At 39.7% G+C, this 15,104-nt stretch overlaps 1 protein-coding gene across 7 annotated transcripts in view; it reads left to right on the top strand.

Moving 5' to 3' along the window:
• kermit (PDZ domain-containing protein GIPC-like protein kermit) overlaps nucleotides 1-15,104 on the top strand; it is a 127,761-nt gene that overhangs the window by 71,476 nt on the left and 41,181 nt on the right. For all 7 annotated transcript variants that reach the window (XM_076176407.1, XM_076176410.1, XM_076176415.1 and 4 more), the window contains exon 3: nucleotides 12,706-12,802. In XM_076176407.1, the coding sequence (XP_076032522.1) occupies nucleotides 12,706-12,802 (97 nt within the window). The remainder of the gene's footprint in view (nucleotides 1-12,705; nucleotides 12,803-15,104) is intronic.

The raw sequence follows: 15,104 nt of genomic DNA, 5'->3' as shown, positions 1-15,104 counted from the left end.
ATATATATCTATATCGCTTACTACCTGCCTATCTATCAGTCTGTCTGTACATCACTCTATCTACCACTCTGTCCAACTTCTTACCTACTTGCCTACTTACCTACCATCCTACCTTCCTACCTACCAACTTACCTAGATACCTGCCTACCAACCTGCCTAAATACCCACTTACCTACCTACCTACCTACCATTTTATTTACCTACGTACCTACCATTTTACCTACCCACCTCCCTGTCTACCAAAATACCTACCTAAACACCTACCTACCTGCCCAAATACCCTTTTTACCTACCTACCTGCCTAAATACCCTTTTTACCTACTTACCTGCCTACCTGCTTGCCTACTTATTGCGAAGTAGAAAAGCCTTGGGAGCCTACAGCGTCGTGGGGGTGGAGAGGGGGAGTCTTGAAGAGGCGACGCCATATGGAGCGGCTCAGCCGAGAGGCAAAGATGCTTTAGGTGCGGTTCTCGCCACGTCATGTCGGGCTGTGGGTCGTGAAAAGTGGCAACAGCAGTTATGGACGGACGGTCGTGATCGACGTACTGCAACGCTAGAACGCAGGATTAGCTCTCGCGGGACAATTAGCATCGATCACAAAGACTAGGAGTGCCCTGTCTGTGCAATAACGAAATCGGATGAAAATATAACAATAATGATAATAGTAATGATAATAATAACAACAGCAATAGTAATAATAATAATAATAATAATAATGATAATAATAACAATAGTAATAATAATAATAATATTAATAATAAAGTAAACGCATAGACAGGGAAATAAAAGTATAGACAAATTATAAATAAGGAAGAAAATAACTGAAAACAATGGATTAAATTAAGGAATAAGAATAATTAAAACGAGTACTACAGGAAAATATTAAAAATTATATTAATGAAAATAAACACATAGACAGGGAAATAAAAATATAAAAACTAATATAAACAAGGAAGAAAATAACAGAAAACAATGAAATAAAATAAGGAATAAAGACAAGGAAAATAAAATAGAATAGAAATAAAATCCAAAACTATTTTTTTTTTTTTTTTTTTTTTACATAGAACTTCAACAAAGTTATTTGTGGCGAAGCCACTTTCTAGATCCTGAAGCACTTTCTAGATCACCTAGTATCACTATAAGGACCACGAAACTTCAATTGTATTAATTATTAATTGATTAATTATTAAATGTGATGCAATATTAGGATAAAACGTGTCTGAAGGACTTAGAAAATTAATCTACGAAGGATTTCTGGTTAGACTACAAGGTTTACCTAAGTTTTAACTAAGGCTTAACTAAGGTTTAACTAATTAATAGGCAGCAGTCGTTAAGGATTAACGTTGCAGTGTTAATTAAACCATTTCTTAATGGTTACGTCACAACAGATTATTTTATTCAAAGAGCACACACACATACACACACACACACACACACACACACACACACACACACACACACACACACACACACACACACACACCTACTTGGAATAGCTTAGAGGGTAATATGACCCATGTTTGAAGAATAAATTGTTTGAAATCTAGATATAATAATTGGAAATCAAAGCTATAGATTAAGTTAGAACTGTACATAAACATGAGGTTAGGTATGAAAAATTATAAAGTAGGAGAAGGGAGGTATATTAGGTAAATATACACACACGCACGCACACACACACACACACACACACACACACACACACACATACACACACGACTTGTGGCGCAGTAGTAGAGTTCCCGGCCGCCACTACGGCGTTCCGGGTTCGAATCCCACTCAGGTCTGAAATTATTTCAGTATTGCTGCGCTGCGAGTCGTTACTCCAACTCTCGTGGGTGGGGAGTTGGGTGTATGTGTGTGCGTGTAAGGTCACAGCATTACCCATAGATCGGTCATATATTAGCTCTGAGTTCTCTTCCGGGAGGGTAAAAACTGTCGATCACGAGTCCAAGACGTGATCCAAGACCATTGTGAATCACACCTCGTATGACCTCACTCAGGAGACGTGACGTTTTGAGTGAGCTGACACACCGACGCGACCAGTTGCATGCAACTGATCGTAGCGAATGCCTACACTGTGTAAGCAGTATTTCCTGTACTGTATGGACAGAAACATATAATGTCCTTTTACTTGTTGTTTAAGAAATACAGGTACCTATCAATAGTGGGCAAACGTACAGGGAATACGGGTTTCACATATTGTAGTCATCCTGTGCGACTGGTTGCATGCAACGGGTTGCGTGCAACTGGTTGTATGCAACTGGTTGCACGCAACTTGTTGCATGCAACTGGTTGGATCGAGATTTTTCCTCAGCTGAATGGAATCGTTTGTCACTCGTGACGTCACGGGATTGAGCCCTACAGTCACGTGCATGCGGTTGCTTGCGATGTCTTTGTAAGCATTTTGAAAGCAAAGGAACGAGCGTCATGCAGACTTGCATGATTCCAACGCATTATCCTCCCTCCCCCACCCCCCCTGGCGACTGACAGAATAGTGAAAGTAGTGAAAGTCGTGGAGTTTGGTGCTAGCAAGGTCATCATATTAAGGCAACAGATCAGGACTCGCAGTAATGGGTTTAAGTTGGACAAATTTAGATTCAAGAAGGAAATAGGCAAGAATTGGTTAACCATTAGTGTGGTTAACGAATGGAATAGACTTAGTAACCATTATGTAGTGAGCGCTGAAACTATCGTTTGTTTTAAAAGAAGGTTAGGTAACTTTATGGTAAGGGGCATGGAACTACCTAGTGTAGGCCTTATGGTCTCTTGGCGCCTTCTTGAGCCTTATGTTCTTATGTAAACCTTTCCCTACACGGGAGGGTTTTCGTCTAATTGAATAAAATCGCCTGGCGACAGCCAGAATAAATATCGCGAGTTGAATGGAATAATTTTCCTTCAGAGGCAGTGCAATGTAGTTCAGTTTTAAGATTCATTTAGATGAAAACCCAAGAAATATGCTGTTAAACCTGCCATTTATTTGATTTTATTGTATCCATTTATTTATTATTATTTATTTATTATTTATCTGTATTTTTATGATTCTTTATTATTTATCATGAATTATATATTATTATTTATATGTTTATATAGTTCAGTTCATAGTTTTAAGATTCATTTTGATGAATACCCAAAGAATATGCTGTAAAACCTGCCATTTATTTAATTTTATTGTATCCATTTATTTATTATTATTTATCTTTATTTTTTATAATTTATTTGTTTATTATTTATTATGAATTAAAATGATTTATCTGCTTATGTATTGTTTGCTATTTATCGTTATTTTTTTTTATCAATTTATTATTATTTCTTTTTTTTCGCATCCGACCTAGTTATGGACCAAAAGGTCTCCTGTCGGCATGACCTTTGTAATCCTTTGTAAAATCACTAGGCGACAAAAAAAAAAAAAGACTTGATAGTCTTCATGCACTCACAGACGCAGAGAGGCTTTCTCCAAGTTAATTTGAACCGTCTGGCGTTGAGGGGTTATCACACTGGGCTAATTTTTCCTCCAACCTCCGATTAATCGGCGGTACCGACCACCTCCATTTTTTTGTCCCCGCCGTAAAATCAACGTGGCAAAATATTTTGTTTTCTCGACAAAAATACATGGAACGTCATTTGATTTGTTGGTGGAAAATCGTTTTCTTCCAGCATATCAGATTTCTTCACGAAATCTGCCGGCTGCAAATCTGCTCCAAAAGTCGGAGGAAAAATAGCCCAGTGTGATACCGCCTTTATCTAGAACATATGACCTAAAGAAGGTGGAAAAAGAAGAGGACACGGGTCTAGGTCCGAGTTTTATTCCTGACCGGTTTCGCTCCAAGCCTCGTGTGAAGAAGCGTACAGCGAAACCGGTCAGGAATAAACTCGGAGCTTGACTCGTGTCTTCTTCTTTAACGCCTACTTTAACTTGTCCCAAAGTCTCAATATTTGTTAAAGTTAACTCATGTTTTCTATGGCTTAATTGAGATATATATTAGTTACAAACCCACAAACACAGAAATAGTTTCTCAAAGAAGAATAAGATTTACTAAAATTATTTAAATGGTTAATCCTTGAAGTCCTATTGATGTATTAATACAGCGTGATTATAAAAAAAAATTACTTTAATCGCAGAGTATACGGTAATGTATTGCATAATCATCAACAAAATGTACTATCAATAGAAAGCTTGTTACAGCTTTGTCAAACACTTGATCATAAATCTGTAATAAACGAAACGTGTTACAAAACAAAAGTTCCTTTTACGCATAGTCTTTCTTTCGATAGTACATTTTGTTGCTGATTATGCAATACATTTCCTTATACAGTACCCTGTGATTAAAGCGATTTTTTATAATCACGCTGAATTAATACATCAATAGGGCTTCAAAGATTAACCATTTAAACAATTTTAGTCAATTTGATGGAGCTGAATGAAATTCAACAAAATAAACATTAGGATAGTTCTGATGTGTCATCAAGTGACAGCTTCTAGTGTTCTGCAACCGTGATTCATCATGATCTTGGATCACGTGTTGGACTCGTGATCGACAGCTATTACCCTCCCGAAAGAGAGCTCAGAGGCCATATGTGACCGATCTATGGGTAATGCTGACCTTACACGCACACACCCAACTCCCCACCCACGAGAGTTGGAGTAACGACTCGCAACGCAGCGATACTGAAATTATCTCATCCCTGGGCGGGATTCGAACCCGGACCGCCGTAGCGGCGGCGGCGAACGCTACCACTGCGCCGTCGAGTCGTGAAGGTGTTAATGTGTCCTCTGCTTCCTTTTGAAAGCAGACTGAAGAACAGTCGATCCGTGGCATCGCCCGCCATTGACTAAGTCGTCTGAGCATGACACACGCTCCTCTCCGACGTGCATTACTGCTCAAGCGTGGAGCCAAGGCCGAGGCGCCGACATCGTGTTCTCCCTCCCTCCTTCCTTCCCTCATTTGCGCCCGTTTGGCGACGGATGTTTTGGCACAGAAACCAAATTAATAAAATTGAATCACAATAAGTTCTACAGCCAAATTCTGAAAATGTAATTCATAAAAGAATGATAGTAATGATGAAAAATAATAATGAATAAATAGATAGATTAATAAATTAATAAAGGATCAGTAAATTAGTGCCAAAATATCTGACGCAAAAATAGCTCCCCCCCCCAAAAAAAAAAAAAAAAAAAAAAAAAAAAAAAAAAAAAAAAACCCCCCGGCCGCGTCAAGTTTTCAGCGCCAAAACGGCCGCACTAAATTCTTGGCGCCAAAACGGCCGCCCCAAATTTTCGGCGCCAAAAGAGCCGCACCCAATCCTTGGCGCCAAAACGGCCGCGCCAAAACGTACAAAACCCGGCGACTCCCCCCCCCCCTCCCTCCACCTTCATCCACCCGAAATCATTTACGGAAGGGACATCAAGAACATTCCTTCAAGCTACATCATTTCCTCATCCATTGACAGCGGCCATTTGCTTCCATCTCTGAACCTCTCTCCCCCCTTCTCGACAGACATTCATCTAACGCCCCTACACACTGTCCATTCTCCTCATTCTTAGTCTTCCTCTTAAGCTCACCCCATCCAATCTATGAATAAATAGAAAAGTAAAGATTGTCCTCGATACTCGCTGGCCGAGCGGGTTAGAGCGTCGCTACTTGTGGCGCAGGTCGAAGTGACGGCAGTTCGAAATCTGCCGCCAGCGAGTTGGACCAAGGGCATCGTTAAGTAATTTCCACGCTACAAAGTCCTCTGTAAGGAGCACCGTCCTAGCCTCCTGATAGGGGGGAATTTTGCGCCGTTAAACCAAATCAAGTACTATTGTAGAATACTTGATAAATGTATATAATTTGCATCGTGAAAACTTTCAGGGCATTATCATGTTGACAAATCTACTTGAGAAAGAAAGTAGACATTTCTCTCCATTGTAATCTAAAATATTCTTGATTATTCAGAACGAGAATATCTTTGGAGAATATACTAGACTATTAAATAAAAAAACATATATTTCTGTATTACTCGTAATGTTGATTCGGTTAAACGTCGCGAAACTTCCCCCTATCAGGAGACTAGGACGGTGCCCCTTACAGAGGACTTTGTGGCGTTGGATTGGATGAACCATGCCCTTGGTCCAACTTGCTGGCGGCAGGATTCGAACTGCGGTCACCTCGACCTCCGCCGCAAGTAGCGACGCTCTAACAAACTAGTAATGATATAAGTAAACCATACTGCAGTGGATGACAAACGAAGACCAGGAGACCTTTTAGTACATAGCGAGGCCGATTGATGAAAGTTATATGAAATAAAACTAAAAAACAAACACAAACAAATAAATGAATAATTGGCTGACATGATAAAATCGTAAATCTTTGGATTGCGGTTTGTGTAAATGCATCAGAAGGAAGTTTTTGTGACGAAGATTTTAAATTTAAACTGAGAAGTTTGTGGCACATGAACATGTACACACACACACACACACACACACACACACACACACACACACACACACACAAACATGTACACACACACACACACACACACACACACACACACAGACACACACACACACGTACGCGCGCGCGCACACACACACACACGTACGCACACGCACACACACACAGACACACACATACACACAGACACACACACACACACCCCTGCATACACACTTACCCATATACATTTACACATGCGCGCACACACACACACACATTTACACACACGCACACACACATACGCACAAAACACACACACACACACACATTTACACACACGCACACACACATACGCACAAAACACACACACACACACACACACACACACACACACACACACACAGCCACACGCACATACACAACAACACTTACACATGCTTGGGGTGGAGAATGACGATGGACTGGTGGACATTCTACACATGATCATAACTCGTGATACATAATCTAACCTAACCTAACCTAACCTAATCCAAGCAAATCTAATCTAACCTAACCAAGGCTAAACTAACCTAACCTAATCTAGCCTAACCTAACCAAAGCTAAGCTAACCTAACCTAATCTAGCCTAACCTAACCTAACCAAAGCCAACCTAATCTAACCTAATCAAACCCAACTTAACCTAACCTAGCGTAATCTAACCAAACCTACCATAACCAAACCCAACTTAACCCAAACGAACCTAACCTAACCAAACCTAACTTAACCTAACCTAACCCAACCTAACCCAAGCCTAATCTAACCAAGTCTAACATAATCTAACCAAGCCTAACCTAATCTAACCCATGTTAGTTGGCGTTGATATTCTAAAGTTTATCAGTGTGTGTGTGTGTGTGTGTGTGTGTGTGTGTGTGTGTGTGTGTGTGTGTGTGTGTGTCTGCGTGTGTGTGTGCGCGCGCGCTCTATAATTGAGTGTAGTTGGAGTGGTGATTCTACAGTTGATCATTGAGGGAAGGAATGAGGAGGAGGAGGAGGAGGAGGAGGAGGAGGAGGATGTTATACTATTGACCCATTTACTCTTTCCAGAGCTGCCAGTCGTTGTTTTTAATGTGAGCCCTGTGTCTTCCGAGTGTGTGTGTGTGTGTGTGTGTGTGTGTCTTTGTGTGTGTGTGTCTGTGTGTGTGCGTGTGTATCTGTGTGTGTGTGTGTGTCTTTGTGTGTGTCTGTGTGTCTGTGTCTTTGTGTGTGTGGGCGTGGGTGTCTTTGTGTGTGTGTGTCTTTGTGTGTGTGTGTGTGTGTGTGTGTGTGTGTGTGTGTGTGTGTGTAAGTGTGTGTGTGTGTGTGTAGTGCCACTGAGATAAATAAAATTGTCTGGCGGTAGAGGTTGATTGAGAGACTATCTTCAACTAAATGTTCTTTGTGTTTCGTGACATCATTTTGATGACATCGTTTTCTTTCAGTATGTACAGAATCGTCCAAAAGCTCGTCACTACTCAATACTTTTCACTTAAGAGTACAAAAAAAAAAAAACGTGGGCACGTGTGCAGATTTCTGCAGTTAAAGTCATTTGTCAAGTAATAAAACAAATCGTGCATCTTTTATTGTTTTTGTTGTTTTTGTAAATTAGTTTGCAAGGGGTCACATAAATCGTAGAATCATTACAGAGAATTCAGTCGCACAGACCAACAGTTTGTTTAACGTGGTGAACTCCCTCCACTATCAGGAGGCTAGGACGGTGCCCCTTACGGAGAACTTTCTAGCGTAGAATTGAATGAACCATACCCTTGGTCCAACTCGCCGGTGACAGAGTTCGAACCGTCGTCACCTCGACCTCCGCCGCAGGTAGCGACGCTCTAATCCGCTGAGGACACCCAGCCTGACCCACAGTTGATCAGAAATGTACAAATATATATATTTAATTAGTATCTAATATATTTCTGTATATTGTAGTTCCTGTATCATTAAAGTTTCTTGTTTATGTAAACAAAATTGTATAAAATTGAACTGAGCATGTGCGTGTGTATGTATGTATATATGTATGTATACATGCGTGCATATGTCCATTTCTTTACATATATACGAGTACTGTATACACCTACTTGTCTGTGTGCACAATTATTCCTGCATTTACCAACATATTCTCTCTCTCACTGTGTGTGTGTGTGTGTGTGTGTGTGTGTGTGTGTGTGTGCGCGCGCGCCTTGTGTGAGTGTGTCGTCCCTTGTTTGGTCAGCTGTGGGGACTGACCGGTCGCGCCTGCGCGCAGCCACACTGTGGCGGTGTCCTCTTCTCCCTTTGCCGCCGTAGGGAAACAGTTATTTTTATCTGGTAATTTGGGGTGGGGGGTGGAGGATATTTTTAACATAATTTTTATTGCTATTATTGTCGTTAATATTATTATTATTATTATCATTATCATTATTACTGTTATTAGTGTTATTATTACTATTATTATTATTTTTATTATCATTATCATCATTATTATTATTAACATCACTATTCGTATTATTATTATTATTATCATTATTATTATTATTAACATCATTATTCGTATTATTATTATTATTATTATAATAATTATTATTATTATTATTTTATTATTACTTAAGTAGTAGTCGTAGTACTTTTATTATATTTATGTGTTTATTTAGTCAACACCGTAGATGTAGTTTGTACTTAGTGAAAACTAAATACAATTTGTCAACGTCCGGCGGCAACAATGATCAAAATAGAATTACTCTCAGTTTGGAAGGATTAAAGGATATACGGTATTGGCTTCTTTTACCAAAACGTGTCACTACGATGGATGAAATTATATAGCTATTCCTAATATTTTCTTTTTTATTGCAATATTAATTATTATTATTATTAATTTTATTATTATTTATTTATTTATTTGTTTTACTTGTTTATTTATTTATTCATATTTGCATCATCAGTTCAGTGATGCAGATTATTCTTTAGTTGTTGAGTATTTGATCTGTCTCTCTCAGTTTGTGTGGCTGTGTGTCTGTCTGTCTTTATCTCAACTCCGCGCGTGCAGCTAAAACCTAACGGATTCCTCTACTCAGTCAGCGGCAACGACGACAACTCGTAATGCATTTGAGACAGAAATGTTGAGCAGGTTTTTATTTCATTTTTATTTATATATTTGTCTTCTGACATCAAAATTGAGTTATTGTGTCTTCGATAAAATAGAAGGAGAAAGAGGAGGAGGGGAGAGGTACGTGTCTCCATTTGGATGTTTCCGTTTCCGTGGGTTATGTGAATTTTAATGTCCGCGTAACGGATCGCTCTCTATGATGCCCTCTCCGAGATCCTTCCCGCCACAACGCATGCACCCAGTCGTCGTTCCACTCGAGAAGTTGCTCTGAAATAATTTCCATATCTTTATTGAAATATATATCAATAAATTTCCATATCTTTGTTGAAATATATATCAATAAATTTAAAAACATTTTAAATGTTATATGAATTATAGTAAACGTCACAGGAAATCGTATAAATAAAAGATTAGTAATAAAAAAAATTAGTGTCGATATGTCGGCCAGTCGAATAGGCCAATGACAGATGGCTAACGTGTATGGGTAAAACTTTTATCATATGCATATGAGTTCTCCTCTGCTATTTAGCACATTGTTTGGTTTTCATCCACATTATCTGGGATATCCTACAGGTCTGTAGTTTTATTAATCGTAAATAATATTTAATGACCGTAGAAATGTGAAATAGACAAAAAAGAGAATGAGAAAGCATGACACATTGCCAGGAGATATGTCCACCGTTTAATCGAGACAGTTGTCTATTTCTTGTTCGTTGTACTTACAGTAGAGACAATTCAGAGGAGGTGACGGAAGAGGAGTGAGAGGGAGGAGGATGTAAGGGAAGAGAGGGGGACGGGGTGGGGTGGTACATTAAAACTCCATAATAACGGAATGCAGGGCATTGTGCCCCAAACACGCACACACACGCGCACGCACAAATAGTTTTAGTTTTTACCCGCTCCGCCGCGCCGTGCTTACGATTTTAGGCTTTATCATTTTTGTTGGTATTAATATTATTATTGTTATTATAACTATTATTGTTATTAATACTATCGTTGGCATTATTATTATTATCATTATTATTATTATTGTTATTATTAATATTATTATTATTATTATTTATTATTATTGTCATTATTATTATTATCATTATTATTATCATTATTATTATTATTATTATTATTATTATTATTATTATTATTATTATTATTATTATTGCTATTATTATTATTTGTTAACATCATCATTACTGTTGTTATTATTATCATTATTCCAACTGATGTCAGTTTTATTAATTGAAAATGGAAGTCTATTCCGATTCACGTGGAATAATGCATCACGGCACCCCTTACTGTAACTCAAACAAAAAGCAAACGACTTTATATCAGGTTGAGGCGATGACCTCGTCTGAATAAAATCGGTTGACGGCAGATAGAACAAAGAATAATAAAAATAGTGATCAGAATAATGAAAAATAATGAAGTAGACAAAAAAAAATAGAATACACTGATAAAGTCGTAGAAGACAACGAAAGTGTTGTGGTAGAATTGGCAACCGCAGATAAACAATAATCGTCATCATTATGATGGTGTTAATATAATAATAATGTTCCTTCTCCTCCTCGTCTTCCTCTTCACCTTCTTCTCCTCTTCCTCCTCCTCCTCCCTCTTCCTTCTCCATTTCCTCCTCCCTCTTCCTTCTCCGTTTCCTCCTCCTCCTCCTCCTCCTCGTCTTCCTTTTCCTCCCCCTCTTCTCTTCCTCCCCCTCCTCCCTCTTCCTTCTCCCTCTTCCTTCTCCATTCCCTCCTCCTCCTCCTCCTCCTCCTCGTCTTCCTCTTCCCCCTTCTTCTCTTCCTCCCCCTTTTCCTACTCTTTCTCCTCCTCCCTCCTCCTCCTCCTCCTCCTCCTCCTCCTCCTCCTCCTTCTCCTCCTGGACGTCGGGAGGATCCGTGACCCGTCGAGAGCTTTCCAGAGAGGAGGAAGAGGAGGAGGAGGAGGAAGGGGGGGGGGCCGCTGTGCACTGAGTTAAGATGGATACTGGAAAACTCGATAATGTAGGTGTACATAAACACACACACACACAAACACACATGCACACACACACACACACACACACACACACACACACACACACACACACACATATATATATACATATATATGTATATATATATATATATATATATATATATATATATATATATATACATATTCGTGAATAGCTGGAGTCCAGGAACCACTGTGTAGACGAAGAAAGTAAACGCTCGTAGAAATAAGTTTTTTCCTGCGTTTCGAACCCTGTCCGGGGTTCGTCTTCAGGGATATACATGTACACATATTCATATTCATATTCACACTCACACACACACACACACACACACACACACACACACACACACACACACACACACACACACACACACGGCTCGGTGGCGGATTGGTAAAGCACTGGCCTCACAAGCCAGAGAACCGGGGTTCGATTCCCCGGTCGGGCGGAGATAAGTTGGGTTTGACTCCTTTCACGTGTAGCCCCTGTTCACCTAGCAGCGAGTAGGTACGGGACGTTAGTCAAGGAGTTGTGACCTTGCTGTCCCGGTGTGTGGTGTGTGAGTGGTCTCAGACCTACCCAGAGATCGGCTAATAAGGAGCTCTGAGCTCACTGCCGTAGGGTGGTGTCTGGCTGTCTCGACAGAGACTGCAGCAGATCCGAGGTGAATACACACACACACACACACACACACACACACACACACACACACACACACATATATATATATATATATATGTGTGTGTGTGTGTGTGTGTGTGTGTGTGTGTGTGTGTGTGTGTGTGTGTGTGTGTGTGTGTGTGTGTGTATGTGTGTGTGTGCGTGTGTGTGTGAGAGAGAGAGAGGGGGGGGTCGGAGAGAGAGTATTCCATACCGACATGTATGAGGCAGAGGTAGATGAAAAGAACTCAGGAGAAAACTGAGGTAAAAAGAATCTAACGTTTTGAGCTTAACTCTTTTTCAGAGATGCTACATTTCTCATAGCATTTAGTATATATGTCATATATATATATATATATATATATATATATATATATATATATATATATATATATATATATATATATATATATATACTGTATATTGGATACATCATAATCCTTATATTTAGTTTAAGTATAAATATTGTGTGTATTACGTACCCTGGATGCTCATTTTATTTATTCATTTATTTATTTTCTTCTTTCCTTTCTTGGCAGATCCTGTTCTGCACGCTCAACACCCACAAGGTGGACATGACCCGACTCCTGGGCGGACAGATCGGTCTCGACGACTTCATATTCGCTCATCGGAGAGGTGAGGAGGAGGAGGAGGAAGTGGAGGAGGAGGCGGTGGTGGAGGAAGTGGAGGAGGAGGCGGTGGTGGAGGAGGAAGAGGAGGCGGAGGAGGAAGTAGAGGAGGAGGCGGTAGAGGAAGTGGAGGAGGTGGAAGAGGAGGCGGTGGAGGAAGTGGAGGAGGTGGTGGAGGAAGAAGAGCAGAAGGTGGAAGATGAGGAGGAGGCAGTGGAGGAAGTGGAGGAGGAGGAGGAGGCGGTAGAGGAAGTGGAGGAGGAGGTGGAGGAAGCGGAGGAGGGGGTGGAGGAGGAGGAGATGGAGGAAGATCATTTGGGTCAGGTTTATGTTGGTCATGATGATAAAGATAATGTCAGTAGTAATGTTGTAATAATAGTGATAGTTATGATGATGATAATAATAATGGTAATGATGATATTTATGATAATAATAATAATAATGATAGTGCTGATAATAACAGTAATTTATAATAATGATGATAATTATGATAATAATAATGATAATAGTTATATCACTAATATTGATAATAATAATAGTGACTATAATAATAATATAATAATAACGATGATGATAATTATGATAATAATAAAATAATGATAAAAATAATAGTGATAATGACTAATAATAACATTAACAGGAACCAAGATATTGATAATAATAATGATAATGATAATAATATTAACAATAATAATAATAATGATGATTATAATTATGATAATAATAATAAAATAATAATAATGATAATAAAAATAATAGTGATAATGACTAATAGTAACAACATTAACAGCAACCGAGATATTGATAATAATAATGATAATGATAATAATATTAACAATATTTGATTCGATAGTATTACAGCTGTAATCGTAAGTGGTTGGGAAGGGTGGTTGGAACCATCCATTGTCAAGCTGTTTGCGTCCACTGATTGACTGATAAATTGATCATTACTAAGATAAGTGATAAGTTGATTGATTGGTCAGTGATAAGAGAGTTCTGTAATGCCATAACAGTCTTTCTTCTTCCAGACTTCCCCAACGTGGGAGTGTCGACTGCCTTCTCTCTCTCTCTCTCTCTCTCTCTCTCTTTGGGGGGGACCTTTGGAATACCCCTACGGATCACAGTGACGGAGCATTCTTTAACTCTTTGGAAATATTCTCTCTCTCTCTCTCTCTCTCTTTTTTAAGTTGATATTTTACGGATCAGAGTAAGAAGGGCTAACGATCTAACGGTTCGTCGAACGCGGTTCGACAGACACGTATTTAAAGTGATGTGTGAACGTGTGAACGGGGTATTTGGTTGTCGAACATGTTGGTTAAACCCCAAATACCCCGTTCACACGTTCACACATCACTTTAAACACGTGTCTGTCGAACCGCGTTCGACGAAACGTTAGTGTAAACCCCCTTGAACGCAGTATTCCTTTACTTTTGGAGAATATTGTCTATCGGAAAAAAGGGAATCTTGATCTCGCTTATCTTCTGTCATCCCTCCTTTCAGAGAAAGATTATGCCGACAGGAGACCTTTTGGTCCGTTGTCTTCCATAAATCTCTCCTTTTCTCTAAGACTCCGCCTCCTCTTCGTCGCCAAGGATAGAAGCGCTGGTCATCACAGACAAAGTAAATACGAGGCGTTCAGAAACGGAGGGGCATCCGCGCCGCCACTCAAGCTGCTTTCGAGTTGAGCGCGGAACGTGAAAGGCGTAAGCCTCCTCTCTTTTCTCTCTCTCTCTCTCTCTCTCTTCTCTCTCCCTCCCTCTCTCTCTTCTCTCTCCCTCTCTCTCTCTCTCTCTCTCTCTCTCTCTCTCTCTCTCTCTCTCTCTCTCTCTCTCTCTCTCTCTCTCTCTCTCTCTCTCTCTCTCTCTCTCTCTCTCTCTCACGGTCGGCATGATTTGTGGACACTGAGCGGGTGAATTAAGCGTTAGGGGGACAGGGTTTGGACTAAGAATGGGGTTAGGACAAAGGTTAAGTGTGGGATCAGAATGAGGGTCAGGACTGGGTTTAGGATTGAGGAGAGGGAGGTAGTGATATGTGATCCTCTCACTAAAAGTATCAAGATTGGGACTATTCACTACGTGAGGTGGGAGTTCATTCCACTCTTGGAAGTTGCTGGGGTCCATAGGGAATGAGTATCTGAAGATGTTGGTGCTCGTTTGGTATGTGTGGTATTTTAGGTTGTGACTGCCTATAGTTATTCATGTATTTGTTGGGTATAAGTTTCTTTGCTTATGTCAACTAAATTGTTTGTGATTTTGTACATTGTTTGTTGTCTGTGCATTCGTCTTCTTGTCTCAAGTGTTCCAAGTTTA

The sequence above is a fragment of the Oratosquilla oratoria genome, chromosome 39 (assembly GCF_046742065.1).
Source record: "Oratosquilla oratoria isolate Oo_2021 chromosome 39, ASM4674206v1, whole genome shotgun sequence".
Taxonomy (NCBI): Eukaryota; Metazoa; Arthropoda; class Malacostraca; order Stomatopoda; family Squillidae; genus Oratosquilla; species Oratosquilla oratoria.
This window is presented reverse-complemented; position numbering and strand designations above follow the sequence as displayed.